Source organism: Felis catus, chromosome C1 (genome assembly GCF_018350175.1).
Source record: "Felis catus isolate Fca126 chromosome C1, F.catus_Fca126_mat1.0, whole genome shotgun sequence".
Taxonomy (NCBI): domain Eukaryota; kingdom Metazoa; phylum Chordata; class Mammalia; order Carnivora; family Felidae; genus Felis; species Felis catus.
In genome coordinates, this window is record NC_058375.1 from 210,133,489 (window position 1) to 210,154,345 (window position 20,857).

A 20,857-nucleotide genomic window follows, 5' to 3' on the forward strand; every position below is an offset into this window, starting at 1 on the left:
GTGGGGTGGGAGACTGTGGAGGTCTCTGGAATGCCAGAACCTTTAAGCTAGTGTTAGCTTTTTTTTCAGTCTAGTTTTTACATATCCAACCAAATCTGAATTTGTTTTAGCCCCAGAAGCCTGGAACATTTGTTTGTAACACAAGTACATCCCATTTCCTATAAAATACGTGCCTTTAAAAACTGTTGTAAAGTGTTCTTAATTAATGGAAGTGTATTATTTAAATTATAATAAATGGACATATAATCTTACCAAGTAATGTGGATACTTAAATAGAAAGCAGAAGTACCTTTTCATGAGGTAAATAAGCATTCCTAAGTTTATCCGCATGATAATAAGTAGGGTTGGGTTTTTTTTAACCTGTTTTCAATACTCCTGTTTAGCAACAATTCTTGGTTCTGTGTTCTTTGTAAATTGTAAGTTTTGTGGATAGCCTTGGACTGAGGTTCTTTGGATGGTAAGTAGCTCTGCTAGGCTGCTGACAGTCTTTTCTGTTCCTTTCCCCGTCTTTGTGCCGAACTGAACAGATCCGTGCGGTTGGCAGGCTAAAAAGAGAGCGCTCCATGAGCGAGAATGCCGTTCGCCCAAACGGACAGCTGCTCAGAGCTGACTCAATGTGAGTACAACACGGGGAAGCGTGTCTCCTGCATAAGTTTTCAACATCCAGTGTCCTGTCATTTTCTACATAAGTTACTTCTTTTTTTCTTAACTCTCAAATAGTTTTTTAAAGAGGAAGAAGTGTGCATTTTGTGCCTAAGAACCTGAGAAAAAAGTAAATAATTTGCTTTTACGTGTTTGAAATCTGTTTGACATTTACATCAGTTTTCCATTTTTTGCAGTTATTTTTAGAGCCTTAAAATACGTCATGGGAGTTTTCCAGTAGCATTCCCCACTTCTACACATATGACAGAATTCTAAAAGTCTGATTTACTTATTTTGGGAATTGCCTATAAAGTATACTTAGGAAAAGTTGATAAATATTAGCGCTCAGTTCTGTGCAGCCTTCGGGAATGTTTACCTAGGGTGTAGATCGGAACAAAAAAAAACAAAAGGAAACACTTGAAGCAAATGTCTTTGTTTTCAAGTTACTCCGTTGGTCATAAGATTGTGAACTAGCCCTTCCAGCTCGGCTACTGAAAAAAAATTTTTTAATGTTTGTTTATTTTTGAGAGAGAGACAGAGCATGAGTGGGGGAGGGGCAGGGAGAGAGGGAGACAGAATCAGAAGCAGGCTCCAGGGTCTGAGCTGTCAGCACAGAGCCTGACACGGGGCTCGAACTCACCAGCCGTGAGATCATGACCTGAGCCCAAGTCAGACGCCCAACCGACTGAGCCCCCCAGGCGCCCCATTCTGCTTCTACTGAGCCATGGTAACCAGTGTAAGCACAGGCAAGCGAATTGCTTTACTTCCCAGGATTATTGTTTAGCTCTCTGCCTACTGAGTCATCGAATTGTTAGATCCATTTCATTTTCCAAAAATACGAGTCTGTTGTTTCAAAGGCCACATAAACTTGTCTTTCTCATTTGGTTATGTTACTGTCTTCTGATCAAAGCTACCCCACTATGAGATGTTTTAGATCAGGCACATGGTTTTTTGTTGTTGTTGTTTCATTAAAATTAGTGGGTTTTTACACATACAATATCCCCTTACAATCTGGTCAGAATTTTAAGTCTCACATCCATTGGTGATTGTGGCATTTTTAAATAGATGATTTAGGTTGCTTGTGTAAATTAAGGTATCTTCTTCTTTACATTTTCAGTCAGTTTTCATGAACTCCTTGTTCACAAACCACATCTGATGCCAGGCATCATGTTAGCCTCTCCGGGAACTGCAACAGGATCAGGAGATGGGGCGTCTCTCTCGGAGTTTGCCAATCTGGACAAAAGCAAAGCACTTAAACGTGTATTTAAGAGCACTAGAGCTCAGTACCGTACTGGAGTACTCAATACTGTGAACTGGAGCACAGTATGATATCCATTGGTGTCAGACCACATCAAGTGCTAGTTTGGCGCTGACTGAAGAATACAGAGATGCCGAAGGGGCTTTGATAGGGTAGGAACTTTCTTCTTTAGTGTTAGGCATGGAGGAGAACTAGACGTGCTTTCGTTTCGTGGGGAATCTTGAAATGTGTCCTTAAGTAGCTATAGTTACTCTGGAGGGTTATGTAAGTAGACAGTAGGTTAAAATGAATATATATCTCCCTCTGAAAATACTTACCTGACAAGTTCAACCATTAATATAAAAATTTTTATGGTAATTATGTGTTTTCCTGGAGATGCCTGGCTGGCAGTGATGGCAGCCGGCCCGTGAAATCCCTTTTCCTAGTACATTTCCCAGTATATTACCCAAATGGTAAAAAAGACGACGTAGTTTATGGCTAAGATGGCTTCTTGAGATTTAGCACCTGTCAGAATGATCAAGGGCTTTGGTTATTTTCTATTTGTAATCTTTTTCAAGGCAGCAAAGGTTTCTCATCAACTTTTCCGTTCTTCATATAAGCCACATATCTTCATATAAGATGTGGCTGATTATTTAGGTCTTTTTTTTTTTTAAGAATTTTTTTTAATATTTATTTATTTTTGAGAAAGAGAGAGCACAAACAGGGGAGGGACAGAGAGAGAGACACACACACACAGAATCTGAAGCCGGCTCCAGGCTCTGAGCTGTCAGCACAGAGACTGACGTGGGGCTGGAACTCGTGAACCGCAAGATCATGACCTGACCCGAAGTAGGACACTTAACCGACTGAGCCACCCAGGCTCTCAGGTCTTTAATTACTTTGAAATTTCATATTAGATAAAAACAGGTCTATTTTAGTATAGCATTATTTTTTTCTTTTTTTTTCACAAAATGTGTAATTATTGGTAGCTGAGTTTGGTTGAAGAGAAAGGAAACCGTTGTATTATGTATGAAAACCAGCCTAAAGAGGCTACTATTAGAGTAGATAATTTGTTCATAGGAATTTTTGCAGTTACCTAAGTTCCTCAGAGAAGATTAGCAGAGTCAACTAATCCTTGCTTTTGTATTTAAGTCGCCTTAATGGCGCTTTCTAGATGTTTAATAAAACAAAAAATGTTTTAATGTTTGGTAGTAAAGATAGAATGAATATTTAACTCTGCATTTTCATAGTGAAATTCTTAGATTACATAACGATACTTTTTTGTATGGTAATTATGTATATTACCATATTATGGTAAGATACTTAAGCATTTCTCTTAAAGAGAATCTTTTTTAAAAAATATATTTATTTATTTTGAGAGAGAGAGAACTCCAAGCATGCTCCGTGCTGTCAGCACAGAGCCCCATGCAAGGCTCGATCTCATGAACCATTAGATCATGACCTGAACTGCAGTCAGGAGTCAGATGCTTCACCAACTGAGCCACCCAGGCACCCCTACTTAAGCATCTTTTTGTTAATAATGTAACCTGGCTTTTTCTTCCCCTTCCATTATTAATTTCAAAAATTTGCAGTTGAATTCATCTTTAAGAATCTACATTTAATTAACATTAGGAATTTTATACAATGAGCACTATCATATATTTGGTGTTAGTGATGCAGTAAGGACGAAATTGTTAATTTATTATAAAACAGCAATATTTTACTTCCACTAAAGTAATTATTAAATTCTTGCTGTCTTCACCTATTTTGGTCTCTTCTTTGTAATGTACAATTAATTATGTGTCATGGTCCGTGAACCTTTGCCTGCCTCCACTTTAGTTTATTCTTTGGCTTTAAGAGTAAAAGCGCATGTAGACATGGGAGCAGAAACACTGGCCTTCGTTTTCTTAATCGCTTTCCAGAGACAGTAGAATCGATTATTGTCAGCTATTCACACAAAAATGAATTCTGACCAGTAGACTTGTATCTCGCTTTTTCTTTGTGTTATGAAAGCCGAATATGTAAAAGAAGCATAATTATTATTTAAGGTGGCACAGATCATATTCTGCCCCAAGAAATAAAATGTCAAGGTTCCAGGCACCGATTTCTGCACCGGAGTACACGTAAGAATTTCTCTGCTCTGCTTTTCACAGCTAGGAGTTGTTTTAATTTTGCAGGCTTATGTTGTACTAACATTTCACCAAGTAATTATCATATAATACCCTAATGCTCGTACTGTTTGGGCTTCTCAGTTCCTTGGTGTTGGGATTTCTCAAATTGTCCTTACACATTTTGTTAAGGAAAAAAAAAAAAAAAAACTAGACCAATTAAGGAAGTTAGGTATGATTTGGAGTGTAATAGTGAAAATAAAATGGAATAATTTGCACATAAGGACCAAGCATCATTTTTTATTTTATTTACCTTGCTTTTTGGTGGGCATATTAGTTCTGTACAGAGTCAACTTAACCAGCTTCAGTGATCCCAACCTTTTTTCAGTTTTAGCACCCATCTTTTCTTGCTTTCTTATTTTGATCCAGAAGGAGGAGTCTCAGAGTGGTTTGTCATTTAGGGTTTTGTTTTTGTTTTTGTTTTTCTTAATTCCATAGATTAAAATTATGCTTGGAAGAATGTTTTGGGATCATTTAAACCTACTCTTTCTGCCAAAAGAAGGTGCAGGAGTGACTGGCCTGTTGTGGGGATATTTTAGTGCATAGTACAGGAACTCAGCAGCTGATGCGGTTCTTAAGCAACAGAAATCACTCTGGCAACCAGTGATGTTTTTCTTCTGCTGGTTCTTTTATTGTGCTTCTTGGAACCAGTAAATTGCCTTAGACAATGGCAACAAGTTAAGGTTTTCTATTTAAAATTTCAAGAGAAGGGGTACAAAATTTGTGTTTCCATGAACATTTTTTTCTCACTCTTTTCACAATTTTACCTTTTACTGTCTTCTGGAAGAGGTTGGAGCCTCACCAAAGACGTTACCCTCACAGTTTGAGAAACATTATTCCTGTGAAAATCCATGGGAAAGAGGTACTTGACTTTGGACTTACCTCTTAATAATGACAAGTAAATTTTCGTTTAAATTTTGGTTCTGACATTGGCTAGTGTTGTTTACTTCCCATTCATGAGTAGGATTTCATATAGGCATCAGGCAGAGCTATTCCTGGTGAAATTATATGGTAAATATCAGAGCTGTCCTCAGAATTTCCTAATCTTTTACAAAAGAGGAAGTTGAGGCTTTGCCGTTTTATAACATTAGTAGGAATCAATTTATTGTCAAAGTGCAATTTTATTAGATTACTAATCAGATAACATTTGCTTAAATAATCCCAGTGCCTTGGCAGTATGTTGACTTTTTTGCTTTTCACAGTAGTTCCCTTGTCAAAACAAAAAGTCACTGCACCTTGTTTGGGTGGATGAGTGGACAGAGATGAAAATCCTAAAAGCACCGTTTCCCTCCACAGCTGATGCCAGTGGTGGACATTCTAGCCAGCATCAGGCTGATTGCTAAAATGGGCTTACTCTTTCCTGTTCTTAAATTTGTCTGTTTGTAAACCAAAACCAAAGGCTGCTTTGAAGGCTTGCTTTGCAAGGCTGCTTGAATCTTTAAAAAGAAAAATGGCTGAAGTATCCATTGCTTCTAATTAGGGTAACTTTGGTCATTTGTGATTTAATCGTTTGGTGCAACTATAGATGGAAATAAAAGTTAACAATCAAGGGCATTGCATCTATACATATACTGCCCAAAGTGTTCAACAGTTTTAAAAATAGTTTCTGTTCTGTTTTTGGTGTTTATGTGAAGGATTACCATATAAATACTGAAAAGTTAAATTTCTTACTAATCTTTAAAACTTTTGAGAAACCGCCAAAAGTCCAAATATGCTTTTGATGTTGGTCTTTGATAAAATAAATATCTTTACTAGTATTGATAAAGGCTTAATTTCATCTTTTTCTACATAAAATATTTTTTCTTAAGGTACAATTAAGGATCATGTAAGTTTTTTTTTCATTTTTTATCATATTCCAATTTTCACATGATCATGCATAGAATCTTAGAATTAGAGATCTTAGAGACTTTTTCATTAAATTTTTAAAATATTGTCATTATTTACTTATTTTGAGAGAGAGCATGTGCACATGTGCGTGCAAACGGGGTTGGGGGCAGAGAGAGAATCCCAAGCAGGCTCTGCAGTGTCTGCACAAAGCCCAATGCAGGGCTTGATCCCAGGAATCATGAGATCATGACCAGAGCCACAATTGAGTAGATGCTTAACTGCCTGAGCCACCCAGGTGCCCCTAGACAGTTTTAAAACTCAACCTTCTGTGCATTCCCTCCCAAGAATTCTTTGCAGTTATTCTGAAATTAGTTTATGCTTGACTACTTTATAAATTACCAACTGATCTCCTGTATATGGACAGGAAGTACTTGCACTTTGAGAACTTTAAACAAACAGTACCTACTGTTCTTGACAAAATCTTTTCTCTCAAAGGAAGTAACCCTTCTTTAATTTTTAGTGGACAAAAAAATCCATCATACTTCTGTCCTGGATTTGGATTTAGTTTATTGCCATTATTGCTCTAGGATTATAATTCTAAATGGTGATTGTTAGAGATTTTAACACATTAGTGTGTAGCTGATTTATTTACTAATACGGAATGATATTCAAAGTGTTTGATTTAAGCCCCAAAATGCTAAGATAAAAATTTTAATTACATCAAAATACTGTACTGATTAGTCTTTTACAATTTTCCTAAGTAAATTTAGCCAGGTTTGTTGGAGCTCTGTCAGGAAGAGTATAAGTTGGATTGTTTGTTTATGGTAATGCATAACTAGTACATTTTCATTCCTGCCTCTGGTGACATTTTTCTGACATGAATTCAGTCTGCTGTCTCACAGAGAGCAAGAACGTGAGATTTTCCCTCTGCTCCCTAAAGAACTCTGAGTACAAGGCTAGTACCTAGACTTTGTATCCCAGATAACACTGATTTTTTTTTTTTTTTATTCTTCTTGGATGCTCAGCATGGGTTTTGCCAAGTACCATGGGTCGGTAAGTTGGCTTATGTATATTCCAGAATCTCTGGACAGATGTTTAGGGTAATCATCCATGAGCCTGTACCTGAAAATTTGCTCTTATGTTGGCAGCATTAGGCCAAATTCCTGTAGGGAATCAGCCCTGATAAATTAATTTCTCAATATGCGTAGACATGGCTTAGATCTTTCTCCTCTAAGTAGTCTGGAAAACAGGGTTTTCATATTTATAATACTTCTTGCTTTGGGTCACTAAGACATTCACAGTTATTCACAAAATTGTGGATTTTCTTTTTTTTTTTTTTAAGTTTATTTTGAAAGAAAGGGAACAAGCAGGGCTGGAGGGGGGTTGGGGGGTGGGAGGAGAGGGAGAGAGGAAAGGAATCCCAAGCAGGCTCACGCTGCCAGCACAGAGCCTGATGTGGGCCTCAGACTCCCGAACCTGTGAGATCATGACCTGAGCCAAGATCAAGAGTCAGATGCTTAACTGACGGAACCACCCAGGCACCCCTGTTTTTAATGTTCTAGGGACTCTGGGTATAATATCACATGTTAGTCCTTTCAACAGTTATCCCACTTATGTTGTGATTTCCAAACAAAATGCATGTTAAGTTAGAAAAGTTTACGTAAATCAAAAGAAAAGATTTTTCTCTTTTCAGCTGTTCACTGCTCCACCTTTCATTCTTTTGGGTGAAATACACAAGAGTGAGGTTTAACCCAAGGTAGTTTTGCCCTGACATTGAGAAAAAGTTTTGAGCCCACATCCCAGGGTCACAGTCCTTTTGTTGCAACAAAGCCTCTTCATGTAACAAACCAGATGCCAAGCAAGTCCTGGTATCACTTAAATACCTCACACAGCTGACATTAAACAGCTCTCCGAAAATACACCAAGCTCAAGAGTGGATGTTCGAACGATAAAATTGTTTCATTCAAATATGTTCAGCTTTTAAGAAGCCTTGGCAGTGGAGCCAAAGAAATTGTGACTCTAGCTTACATCTGAAAGAGTGATTAAGGTTACTGTCACCCGGAAGCCCAGAAATGCTGCCTTAACATCCATCTGGGTAATCTAAGAACTGTCTTGCCTCTCTGTTCACTCTCTGCACAGAATCAGGAGTGGTTTTATGTTTCAGTCATTTAGCTAGAGAACATGTGCTTTAATATAATGAAGCTATCAAAATGCTTTTGTCGCAACCTTCTGAAACTTGAATTCGGTTGAAATTTACGCATCATACCCTCAGCTCGCTTCATTGTCTCTGTGAAAGATTGGAAATGGCGTTTTCGTGGGATCACTCTTGATTCGTGTGTTTGAACCCTGACACCTGTGTCCCAGAACTCTCTGTCCTAATCTCCTCACCACCCGTAGGTCACAGGGCAGTGCTGGTTGCTAGACGTGTGACTTGCTATATGGGAAGACACGCGGCGACTAAAGAATGCCGCTTCTCCGGAGCTCGGCGTTGAACACACTGTTCACTGTGGTTCTCTTCCCGCTGCAAAGTTGCGTCTCGTATTCAGTTTGTTCAATTTGATGTGTAAGGCTGCACGGTCACGGGCGTTGCATTGTAGCTGGTTTTTTTTTAAAACAATTGAATATGTTGATGAACTTGCTTGCTTTGACTGTTTTCCTGGGGGAGAGGGAAGGGTGGGAAAAGGGGCAAGACAACGACGGTAATTTTTTAAAGGACGAAGTGTTTGGGGAAACTGCTCCGCTGAGGTTTCATAAGAGTCTGACTTGCGTGTTTTTCTCTTCGCTTGCTGTGCTCCCGGAAACAGTGTGACACCGGCGCCCCAACAGGTCCGAGCCTGTCTTCCCCAAACATTACCTGAAGGTGGAGCTAATCTTCCCTCCGCTCGAGGCATTTTGTCGCTTATCCAGTCTTCCACTCGTAGGGCTTACCAGCAGATCTTGGATGTGCTGGATGAAAATCGCAGGTGACTGGCCATCAGTGACTCTCGCTGGCTGTGTTGCTTTTTTTTTGTTTTTTTGTTTGTCTCCTTGTTAGTGGACTGTGGTGTCTTCCTTTTGTGTTCGCACCTTCGTCTCTTCCTAAGATGCAGTGGCTTAAAACAACCTGCTTTGCTTTCTTTTAAATCGAAATTATTGTCCAAAATTCACATTTCACAAGATGCTCTTAGCTTCTCTTTAGTCAGGGAGAGTATTCAGTTAGTAACTAGAAACAGGAGGTATAATGATTTTTTTTCCCCCCAAGGCTCTGTTGACCTAAGTACTTGACTCCACTGGAATATGCTGAGGCATACTGTCGGATGGAGTGTAGGCTGTTGGACTGAAGCGTACTGATTTTCTTTAGTGAGTCTTTTGGTTTCATCGTTGCGATACGAAGATGGTTGGGCTACCGAAGCCAAACTGACAAGACAATATCAGTGTAGGTGCTAGGACACTTGTTTACTTTCCTTCTAGCTAGGGATTTCTGGGCCTGTACTGAAAACCCCAAATGCTGTTGTCTTTCTGATAATACTGATATTTTTCAGGATTGATAAGGTATCTCACTTTTGGACATCTCCCAGTAAAATCGTCAGTAGTACACTTGGGCTTGATTTTTCCTTGCCGTTATTTCAGATATTTTGTGCCCTTGCTTCTTTACTGCATAGTATTTTTTAAAAGATAAAATTGGGGGAGCTTTTTGGCATAGTGTGGGAAAGGCAGAGTCCGTTTCATTTCAACTCCAAACATTTTATCTAGTGACTCTGTGCGTCACCATTTGAATTTTTATGGACAGTTTAGCAGACTGTTAACTTTTGAAGAATTCCCCCATAAGTTAAGCTGGCCCTGCCAGTAAACCTTGTTTCTTACCTTAGGAACTGACATGTCTTATGGCTCAGTCCAAACAGACTTTCTTGTTGAATGCTTTTGATCGTCACGCAAGCCTCAGAGATTTTACTGTACTTCGTGAGCACTTGTCCATACCATCGACTGGTGTTTCTAAGCCTGCCCCGCGTTAATGTAGTGGTATACATTTGGGCCCAGCGACTTAAAGCCGCACCAGAAAGAGCTTAAAAGAGGAAGCTCATAGCAGGGGAAAATGATACATACATGTATATTCATGTATATGTGTGTGTGTTTGCATATACACATACATCCCTCTCCCCAAAGGTTTAGAACTGCCTCAGAATATTTGGAGCCTGTACGAAGCAGCATGGAATCGGGGAGCCAGCCAGATTCAGTGTTGACCCACCCCACTGAATAGCTAGCTGCACAATGACCTTGGGCAAGTTGTTTAGCTTCTCTGGACCTCATTTTCTTCATCTGTTAAAAAAGAAAAAAAAAAAAAACCAGGCAATAATAATATTACCTAGTTTATAATAGTATTACCTATAATCTAGTTTTATAGATTCCCACCACCATCTTTATTTAAGATCTAGGTAATAATAGCCTCAAATTCTTTATTTAGGACCCTGGTAAGTCCTTCAAAAGGCATTGAATATAAAGTACCTGGCATTTAAGAACTGATACTCCCAAAGGCCTCTTTTCTCCTCCCTCCTTAAAATAGCTTTCTTCTTCACCAGGTGTCGTCTTTCACTTTTTAATTACAGTAGGTCCTTAGAAGAGACCAGATTATTAGGTCGAATTATATCATATCAAATGCTATTAACAGTGAAAATAGCTGAGTGAGGAAGATATTTATAAATTCTATATAGATTAAATAATTGTGACTTCACAAAGCAGTCCTTGCCCATTAATGGAAAATAATTTTGCCTCAACTTCAAAAATAGAAAATCAGAAATCTTACTAATGTAGAATTTACTTTGTATTCTTTTATTACAAAAAACTGTATTGAGCCCTAAGTGAAGTTTTTAGTTATTAATTTTTTAATTATCATAAATTGGTAGCTTTAAAATCCGTTTTTTTTCTGGAAAGGAATTATCTTACTTAAATGAGATTTTAAAAATTCATAAAGTAATTGTATTAATAATTTTTTGCTCCTGGATACATACCATTAGTTATGTTACCTTGGAGCCTGGAGGGTTAGATTCTTATTAGTCTTATTGGATGCTTCCATTATTCAAAGGGTTTTTTTTTTTCTTGCCTTTTTTTTTTTTAAATTACATTTCAATCTCTTACGATCTAAATGTTGAACAAGATTTAATCAGAATTGTAAGTACCAAATCATTTTTTATTTCTACAAGAGAACTGTCTGGCATGACTTTGCAGATACAAGGAGTAGGAATGTGAAATTTGGATAATGTTCTACCTGCATGATTATTACAGTAATACTGCTTATAAAGTTTTAAGTGCTTTTATGTTCCTTGCTGTGTACATCATTTTTTCCTTTCTATTTTATTACTCTTTGGTGGTTATGCTCATGTAATATCCTATCTTTGGTCTTATGCCTTTACCTTAGGTACAGTTACATTAAGCTAGAACTAATCAGCAGAAAGAAAAAAAGGAACTTGCTGTCTGCCTTATTATTAAAAAATGCAGATTCACAGTTACTTCATGGAAGAACAATTTTCAGTTTACACTTTAAGGAACACTGTGGGAAAGTTTATGTACTACATTTTTGTTCTCTCATCTGATGAGAACTTACTTGATTTAAAACCAAGCTCAACATGAAGACAAAATCAAATCCTTGATACACGTGGGTCAGTGCTGTGCATTTGGAAAATTGAGGAATCAGAAATGTACCCAAACACCTCAGATAGGTGTGTTCTTTGAATTTAAAATTTTGCTGTGATTTAGTCCTTGGCTGGTCAGGAAACACTTGTGTCTCCTGACATCTGCCAGACCTCCGTGTTTCATTCTCCAACGCAAAATATTCACATTTAAAAAAAGAAACTTAATTCCCATGTTAAGAACATTATTTAAATATCAACAGATTAGTCATGCTTAGCATGCTTAAGTTTTATTTTTAGAAGGGGCTTGATTTTTTTTTATATAGTTTTTCATGAGCAGATTATATTGGCTTTGAATGAATAGAATATGAAACCATGGTGTTTTAATTTGTATTTGTATTTTTGCAAGTATGCATATAAATATGTTACTGTTTATTTACTGTAGCAGTTTCCTTTTTTATTTTTCTACTAAAGAAACACATATTTTATTAAGTCAGACCATTTATTTACTCAAAAATGTCAATATACAAGTTAATGCTAGAACTTGGAGAGCCATGGCTCTCCTTCCCTTTTGCCTCTTTAGTTACAAAATTATTGTTGAACGTATTACCGGACTTAGAAAAGATTTCTTTTAATGTATTAAATCATACTTATGGTAGAAACTGGTACTTGAATGAAGTTTCTAACTTTGCGAAATACCTGTCTAATTTACTTTTATATTATATGTGTCAATTGCCAGTGTGAGAAGACAAAATGAAATACGTTGTGAAAGGTAACTGTACTATTTTCTGGCTCTGCATTATAGGAGGGAAATCTCTGTGGTGGCATATGTTGACTATGGCAGATCCATATTGAACATATTAGCGTGCATTCTTTAATAAAAGCTTTAAGTAGCACCCAGCAGCGGCTTCATTTACTTAAGCATTCTCAGACGAGCGTGCTATAAGATTGCAGTGAAGCAAGTTTTCCTAATGCCACAGAGTAATTAATTATAGGAGCAGAACGGGATGATTTAAAACCTGTTTCAGGCTTATGTGCTTTCTCACTGTTCTTTAGCCAGCACAATAGAAGTCTAACGTCTCCCCCACAGCCTCAGAATTCCTTATCCTGTAGGCTCCCGAAATTTCTTTAAGCACCAGTTGTGCCTCCAGGAAACGTACAAGCTAAACATGAAAATTGTCTTATATAAATTAACTTGGGAGGAAATAGTGATTCGTATTGTAGCCAAAGTTTTACAGCTGTACCAACTTAACGGAAAAAAATTAGTTCATTTGATATTAAACGTTGACTATAATTAAGCATTGCCTTGATACTTCAATGCAGGCAACACACGACCAGTACTGAGAAAATGAGACACTTGAAATACAATGTAATAATTCTTAAAATCCTTCTATGGCCCCTGTAGCTCAGCCTCCTTTCTCTGGTCGCCAATGACTGCTGATTGCTTTTTGGGCAATTGACCAGAAACCACAGAGAGTTTTTGTCTTCCGATTTTTAAAAGTGAAAGGTATTGGAAGGGTTACTGCTCACCTCGGTGGAGCACTCACTGCCCTCTAGAAGAACCAGCGTATGTCCTGAGGCTGGTGACCATCCCCACAAAGTGTTCCAGTTTAGCGCAGTCTTTTATTCCCAGCTGCCCAGTGTGCCGCTGCTGGGGGGTCTCTCCAGAAGAGACGCGCAGTTTGGCTGTGCTTCTGTGCCGCACCCTAGACGTCCTCTGACGGCCTCAGCTCCAGAACCCAGGCTTGCAGGTTTGCTTCTGGGAGCCAAGGTTTGAATGAGATGCAGCTACAGTAGGATACGAGGCGTGATTCCAACGAGTGAGGCGGGAGGGAAGGAGCCGTGGGAAATGGAACTTAACCTGGGCCGCTGACACCAGATGGGCAGCCGTGATCGTGCAGGTGCTACCCACCAGTTCCTGACACGCTTCCAGGGTTGCGGGTGATCTTTTCTTTCCGACGAGAAAAGGGAAATTACACTTTTTAGACAGAGTTGTCCTCTCTCTTGAATTTCATAAATTAAAATATAAGCACCAAAGGGAAAAAAAAGTTTTACGGGGGTGCTGTCTTGTCACACGAGTTTCCTCTTGGTTCTTGACCTGCGGTAAAACCTTAAATTTATGAAAATCAAAAGGGAGGGCCTGTCCTGCAACGATCTTTAAAGTATTTGACAGATATTATATTGTATCACAACATACAATATAATCCTATTTGACATGTTTTTGTCTTGTTTTTGCTTTTATTTTATCACTTCTCTGTTTCCTGATTCTGTCTTGTGCCTTCTCCCGCAAAAACCTGCCTTAGACCCGTGTTGCGGGGTGGGTCTGCTGCCGCCACTTCTAATCCTCATCATGACAACGTCAGGTAAATTTTGAGACTTTGTACTTATCAGGCTAAACAGTTGACTGCCTTTGTATTTTGCATGTAGTAGCCTTGCCTTTGTGTTCTAGCTTGAACCGCTCACAGTTTTCCTCTCTGAGTACATCCTGGCTTTTCTCTGAGAACCCTGAGTCTCATCATTCAGGACGTTTGCCAACCACAGTATGAAGAAAAATCCTTGGTGGTGAAGGTACCATGTGCACATCTGAGATATTTCATGTAAATACCGTTTTGGTAGCTTATCGAGGATCACGCTGAAACACAGAAAAGGCCGTCTTAAATCTTGTTTTATGTGCATCATTTTAATTGTTGCCCGAGGTTCTGTCTACCATTTCCTTTCTTGTTAATTGCCTGGGGTGGCATTCGCCACGTGTAGATAAACGTGTGTATAAGGCATCGTCTTAAATTGGGGGAAATCGGCATCGACAGTCTAGACAGTTAAACGTTTAGAAAAGGAATTTAGTTCAAAGAGTTTTCATCATCTGTTGATTTAAGCTTTTCCCTCTTGTTTTCATTCCTTCAGACATGCTTAGCCTCAGTAATTATACCTTCCTGGCATGCACCAGGACAGATAGACTGGCACATACGGATGCTTAAGGTTCCGAGGTGCCAAAATTCCCATTTCCTATCATCTGGGGAAGAGAAAATTGCTTGGTATTCGCAGATACCATTAACTGTAACTTTTTCAGAGCTAATTTTGTTCATTTTAAGCAGAAATGTATTACCCACGGCAGTAGACTTAAAACTGTCAGCATTATTTCTATGATGAGAGGAATCTGACACGTTGATTTTTAGGCAGGAGAAGAGGGAAACATCAGTTTCTTAAGAATACTGCATTCAGGTTAGAGGAGTTGAAGAGCGTGTCCTTAGTGGTGCCTTACCCTCTCCTCTGCTCACCAGTTTCTTTCACGGTGTCAGTTCAGGCCATTGTAAGTTTACTACCTTTGTATATTTCCCAGAAGTTGGAACTGGAAGTTCGTGATCCTTTTCTCTTTCCCTCAAAGAACTTTCAGGCAGTGAGCTGACTTAACATTTCTTACAGAGATTTTGGTTCTGACAAATACAGCTTTTTATATCTGATATATAGCTATTTTAATGTTTTTTTTTTCTATCGTAAGTTGAATTATATACGTAAGGCCTTTTGCCATATCCTTAGATTTCTTTGCAAATGAAGATTTCCTTCACAGGTGTTTAACACCTTATTTAATTCAGGATTTAAAGTGAGTAATTCCCATCACTTATATTTCATTCTCTGTGTTCAGTCTGGGGTTCCTTTACCTTTGAAGCCATTGCTTCTTTTTTCCCCCCCAGTTTAAATTTTTTTTTAATGTTTATGTATTTTTGAGAGAGAGAGAGAGGGTGCGCGAGAGCAGGGGAAGGGCAGAGAGAGGGAGACACAGACTCTGAAGCAGGCTCCAGGCTGTGAGCTGTTAGGACAGAGCCCGACACGAGGCTCAAACCCACCAACTGTGAGATTATGACCTGAGCTGAAGTCAGATACTTAACCGAGCCACCCAGGTGCCCCGAAAAGTTTTATTTTGAGATAAAGTGTAGAGAAAAGGAATCTTCAACCCGTGTTTTTTCCTCCAGTCATGTAATAATTCGGTCTGAATCTTCAAAAGAATTATTATCTCAGATATTTATAAACTCATAGTTCTACTCACATAGAAACTTACTTCTCAGATGCAGTTAGTCTCAGTATTCGAGGATATTTCCTCTTGCGATGAAGAAAGGAGTGGTGAAATGTGAAAGCCAGTTCATTTAGTGATAAAGGGAACACGTAGACATTGTTGTAGAGTCAGGACGCACCGTCAGCCATTGAAACTGCAACACGTACGGTCATCATCTGTTCAGAATGACGACCCTGGCTGGGAACACAGTGAATGATTATAAAATAAATCCTGTTCCACATACTTTATTAAACTATTTTTGGATTATTTTCAACAGCATATGAAACAGGATTTTCTGAGTAGACTTGTCTTGAACGTGCCTGGATGAAAACTATAATTTGCTTCATACGCCTTCGTGTGGTTGTGTGCTTTTTGTAACGGGGACTTGCTTGAAAGATTAGAATGATGTAATCCATGTGCCAACTCTCTCTGGATGACAAAGGAGTGACCTTTTAATTCAGTTGATTTAGATTCTGCTTATTCAGGAAAGTTACTATGCCATTTTAGGGAAATAACCATACAGGATTAAAATAGCGAGGATATAAACATGTGAGGTGAACTGTATGGTATGCAAATTATATCTCAATTAAGCTGTTAATTAAAATAAGCTTAAGAAGTGGAAATCCAGGCAAAGGGGAAGCATAGCATTTGTGTGTATTTGTTTCTCAGAGGTTTATTGCCAGGCATTTAAAAGTCAGTGCTCGTTTAGAAGTAACTGTATTCGAAAAAGAAGTATTTTTTAATGTGCTTTCCCTGGGGTGGTTCTTTGTGGCTTTCCAGTATTATTTTATACACAGCCCCTTAATGATTAATCTTTGAGCCAATTCTGGATCTGAATGCAGTGACAAGATGTCCTCAGGTGATTTTATCATTGTTTCTGTGGGAGACACAGTAGAGAACAGGTAATTAGAAATAAGTAGAGAGTAGAAATGGTAAGAGGCAATGAGAAGAGGAGGAGAAATTTAAAAAAAAAAATCTATGTTATTTTTTTTAGCTAAAGTTAGTGTTCCCGGCCAGTGAGTCTCGACAGGGACTCCTGTGGAGCTCCATACGGACGGAAGTTTGTGGAAGAATTATGCGTTGTTCTGTTTCAGAGTGGCAGCTCTTAAATCATTGCTCAAAATACTTTTTGCTTCTTCCTCTGCTTTCCTTTGTTAGTACCAATTCAGATGGTAAAATATGTTAGTAATTCCTGTTGTTAAATATCAGTCTTCTGAACAGTTCTTTGAGCATTGCCCAGCACATGATGTGACTTACCCGGGTACTCTTAGTTCTGTTGTAATATTAAATTGCATTTTTGTGTCTCATCTGCTAGGCATGGCATGTCGCATATAGATGCAACAATTGAAGGAACTTCGGACGACATGACTGTTGTAGATGCGGCTTCATTAAGACGGCAGGTATTTAATGTACTAGACAAGAGAGAATCCTAAATTATATTCATATAGTATGTTACTGATAATTTTTAACATGTTATCATTTTCTCTCCTGTGGAACCCATGAATTATTTTATTTCTCAAACTGTTTTTATTTTTTATTTTTTATTTTTTTTATTTTTTTTTTTCAACGTTTATTTATTTTTGGGACAGAGAGAGACAGAGCATGAACGGGGGAGGGGCAGAGAGAGGGAGACACAGAATCGGAAACAGGCTCCAGGCTCCGAGCCATCAGCCCAGAGCCTGACGCGGGGCTCGAACTCACGGACCGCGAGATCGTGACCTGGCTGAAGTCGGACGCTTAACCGACTGCGCCACCCAGGCGCCCCATTCTCAAGCTGTTTTTAATAAGCCATAATTGACTTTTCCATTTTGATTAAAGGTGTGTTAAGCCACCATTTACACATTTTAATCAGCGTAAAATGGTATTACCAAAATGGATTGGTACAATTCTGGCCACGTCAAGACTCTCGGCATTTTAGCCAACCAGCATAGCCACTAGACTGCTTGTTTGACTTCTTGAAATGTGGAAGTCACCTTGGGGACCTGTGGTACGATGTTGGAGAGTTCCGCTTTGGAAGTCACTGCTTCCAGTTTGCGCAGCGCCTCTATGAACATATTTCTTGTGTTCTGTAATAAGTCCTGCCTTGGAAGTGCAGTTGCATATGCACATTTTTAATATGCGGTCCCACGGCCTCTAGAATCACACAGACACACACACGTGGAGAAGGCGCAGCCAGTGTTGTAATTGTGTCTGTGCCGAATAGGCGTAGAGGAGACGTGAATGAAAGAAAGTATTTCTAAGATCAAGAAACTAAATATCTTAGCATTATAATCAGTCAGTATCGTTTTAAAGATTCAACATAACGATAATATGAAACAAATACTGCTTTTTTTATCGTGAGTCTCGTTTATTTACTAAATGGATGCTGTGTCAGAAGGTCTCACGCATATTTATTTATACCTCGCCTGCTGAAGAAAGGGAGTTTCTCTGGCATTTGTCGTAGAATTCACAGTCAGACCAACAACCTTGCTTTCTGAGAGTATAGCAGGAGCTTCGGGGTTGTAACAACATCCATTCGATCCTTAGCTTAGAGGCTGAACTAGTAGCAGACAAAGATCGAGTCATTGTAAACAGGTCACACACGTCCTGTGACAAGTAGTAGAAAGCCAGGTGGGAAACCGAGCTCCCAAGACCAGGCGCAAGCACCGCATCGCGAGAAGGTTCTACAGAGTTCACGTCTGTGACCCCGGCGGCAGGGGAAGCTCCCTTGGTCCGTTGCCAATTTGGAAACCCACCAGCCTGTACTCCATTCATCCAGGGATGGGGAACCCGTGGGCCGCCTGGCCTCAAGAGAGAAAATGTAATCCACTCTCCATATTAAAAAGCAGCCTTGGTGTTGCTGCTGCCCAGATAAAAATATCGTAACGACTCACGATCAATGTCCCGTTTTTTTCATTGACGATAAGATGGATCGTTTAGTGTAAGAACATAGCATCCCGTGGCACCAAATAAGCCCCTCTCGTTGCGAGTGGTTGGGAAAAGGTGATCAACTCTAAGCACTTTATTTATTTATGTTTTTTTTACTGGCCCTAAGAGAAAAATGGCTCCTCAGCACTGATTAAAAAGTGACGTACCTTTCCGGGTTGTGAAAATGGTTATCTCTGCATCACTGTCCGTAGACTCCCATTCCCACCGCCCCCGCCCCCCACCCCTCCAGGTTGGAGTTCTCGGTCCTCAAAATGCTAAGGATTCCACATTCTGTGAAAATCTCTTCCTTCAACTTCTCTAACATAATGATAGTAATCCCATAGAGCATTCATAGTGCTCTACAGAGCTCATTGTGTTTTTACACAGAAAGCAGATTGTGGGTTGCAGGTTGGCATGAAAGCCTGCCCCGGGAGTGCTCCCGCAGTTACACCTGCAGGGGAAGGAGAGGAAGCAGGATCGGGCACGAGGGGAGTGTTGGGCTGCAGTGTCTGCACGTGGCCAGCCTCACGAGGGGCCTGAGGCTGGGTGGAGTGGGGGGCCTGGGCCTTGAACCCCATTGTGAACCAGTTACTGGACGCACGCAGCTGCCCCAGGAAGGGAGCATATGCTTGGGCAGGGCAGTCGTTCGGCCCAGGGCTGTCCGTGGTAGGGATCAGCAGCCAAGGGCAGTGCTGTCAACGAGAGAATTCCTGGCCTTTAAGCCCTTGAAGGGTGCGGGTGACAGAGCACAGGGCCCACCACAATAGGCTGTTACGAGATCCCATCAGGAGCTCAGTGGACAGGGAAGGCAGTTAACGCAGGTTAAAGATGAGCAACTGAGGCCGAGGAACAGAAGCTTGTAGAAGGAGCAGAGACAGGAGCTCATCCTGCTGTGCTGCACCTGCCTCGGTGTGTGCTTGGTCCCCGCTGTCGGAATTAGCTGTTGGCGTGCAACGGTTTCCTCACCTCACACTTAATCGAGGAAGGACGGAAAATACACTCTTTTCTGACTCAGAAATTTGGAAAAGGGAAAGGGAGATTATCTTGGAATTGAAGCTGTCTCGGGTGACATTTTTTCTATATAGGGTTCATTTTGCTCCAAGTGTTTATCAGAATTCTTTTGACAAGTCCTGCTACTTCCTGAGACTCTAATTCCTCCTTGCACTAAAGCTTCTATTTGGTTTGTTGTCGTTGTTTGTTTTTCATTTAGATAATCAAGCTAAATAGACGTCTACAACTTCTAGAAGAGGAGAACAAAGAGCGCGCGAAGAGAGAAATGGTCATGTATTCGATTACTGTAGCGTTCTGGCTGCTTAACAGCTGGCTCTGGTTTCGCCGCTAGAGGTAACCTCGGCTCTGGAAAATTCTGTCTCAACAGCTGGAAACATAAAGAACTTGCAAACTTCTCTGTTTCTGTGTTTGCATTGTATGCCGTTTTATAGTCCGTGCCCTGCCCATGTATTTCTTCCAGAAAGGAGGGGGGAAGGGCTGATAACTTGGGGAAGTAAAGGCCCATTCTCTCCCTCCGCTGTGGTCACTGTCGAGCAGTTCTGCAGTAACACGTGCACACTTCACATTCTCCCTTTGCATGTTTTGTAAATAGGCTCTAGTTTGTTTTTCTTTAAGGGAAATGATTTTTGCCTCGTCAGTCCGCACAATTAATTCTCTGAACGAGAAAGAGAGTGCATAGTGAGTGGATTTAGAAAAGTATCTGTAAAAGAAGACTAGTCCTTTATTTTGTCCTGTTTCTCAAACGCGATTAAGTGAAACAGTTCCGTCAGTAGACATTTTTGCATCCACACTTCAGCGTTCGCGCTTCCATAGTCATGGTCTGGTGTCAGGTTTAATGAAGTCAAGGCACCTCATGTTTTACAGTCACCTTCGTTAAAATAATTCCTGACATTTCCAGCAGTTTATCTAATACATGTGTAAAATGTGCATTCTTATTTTTATTTTAATTTTGCAGATGGTTTTCTATAAAGTATGTTTTTACTAAGCCCCGTGTGAATGATTTAAAAAAACCACAGAATAAGGTACAAATGTAGTGTATTTAATAAACTGTCAACGAAAGCAACGGTTGTCTGTCAAAAAGTTTTATTTCATCATGCTGTGCCGTGAGCGATGTCTTCTATCATATTACCGGTAATGAACATAACTCTTCCCGCCTCAGGAGCAGGAAATGCAAGTAATGACTTTGCAGGTAGCAAGGACCTCCCGTGCTTCCTTTCGGGTCTCCATCCCGGCAGCGGGAGGCGCTGGTCGCATTACAGGTGGTTATGTAAGTCGCAGGATCTGTAAAGTGGTTCAGATGAAAACAACTTGAGTTGTGTCTGCTTTTTCTGTTGTAGTTTTTAGCCAAGATGCACGATCTCAGGGGATTTAAATGCACCAGTGAAACTAAATCCTGAGACCCTTTAGCTCTCCC

At 39.8% G+C, this 20,857-nt stretch overlaps 1 protein-coding gene across 15 annotated transcripts in view; it reads left to right on the forward strand.

The window, feature by feature from the left end:
- Window positions 1–20,506, forward strand: part of MFF (mitochondrial fission factor) — a 31,709-nt gene extending 11,203 nt beyond the window's left edge. For 6 of the 15 annotated variants that reach the window (XM_019838780.2, XM_019838776.2, XM_019838785.2 and 3 more), the window contains 7 exons: window positions 528–616; window positions 3,928–4,002; window positions 8,679–8,837; window positions 12,217–12,249; window positions 13,781–13,840; window positions 16,841–16,925; window positions 19,643–20,506. In XM_019838780.2, coding sequence (XP_019694339.1) covers window positions 528–616; window positions 3,928–4,002; window positions 8,679–8,837; window positions 12,217–12,249; window positions 13,781–13,840; window positions 16,841–16,925; window positions 19,643–19,774 — 633 coding nt within the window. In that variant the 3' untranslated portion in view covers window positions 19,775–20,506. The remainder of the gene's footprint in view (window positions 1–527; window positions 617–3,927; window positions 4,003–8,678; window positions 8,838–12,216; window positions 12,250–13,780; window positions 13,841–16,840; window positions 16,926–19,642) is intronic. The other 9 variants (XM_019838782.2, XM_019838781.2, XM_019838791.2 and 6 more) reach the window with 7 other exon arrangements.
- The last annotated feature ends 351 nt before the right edge of the window (window positions 20,507–20,857 follow it).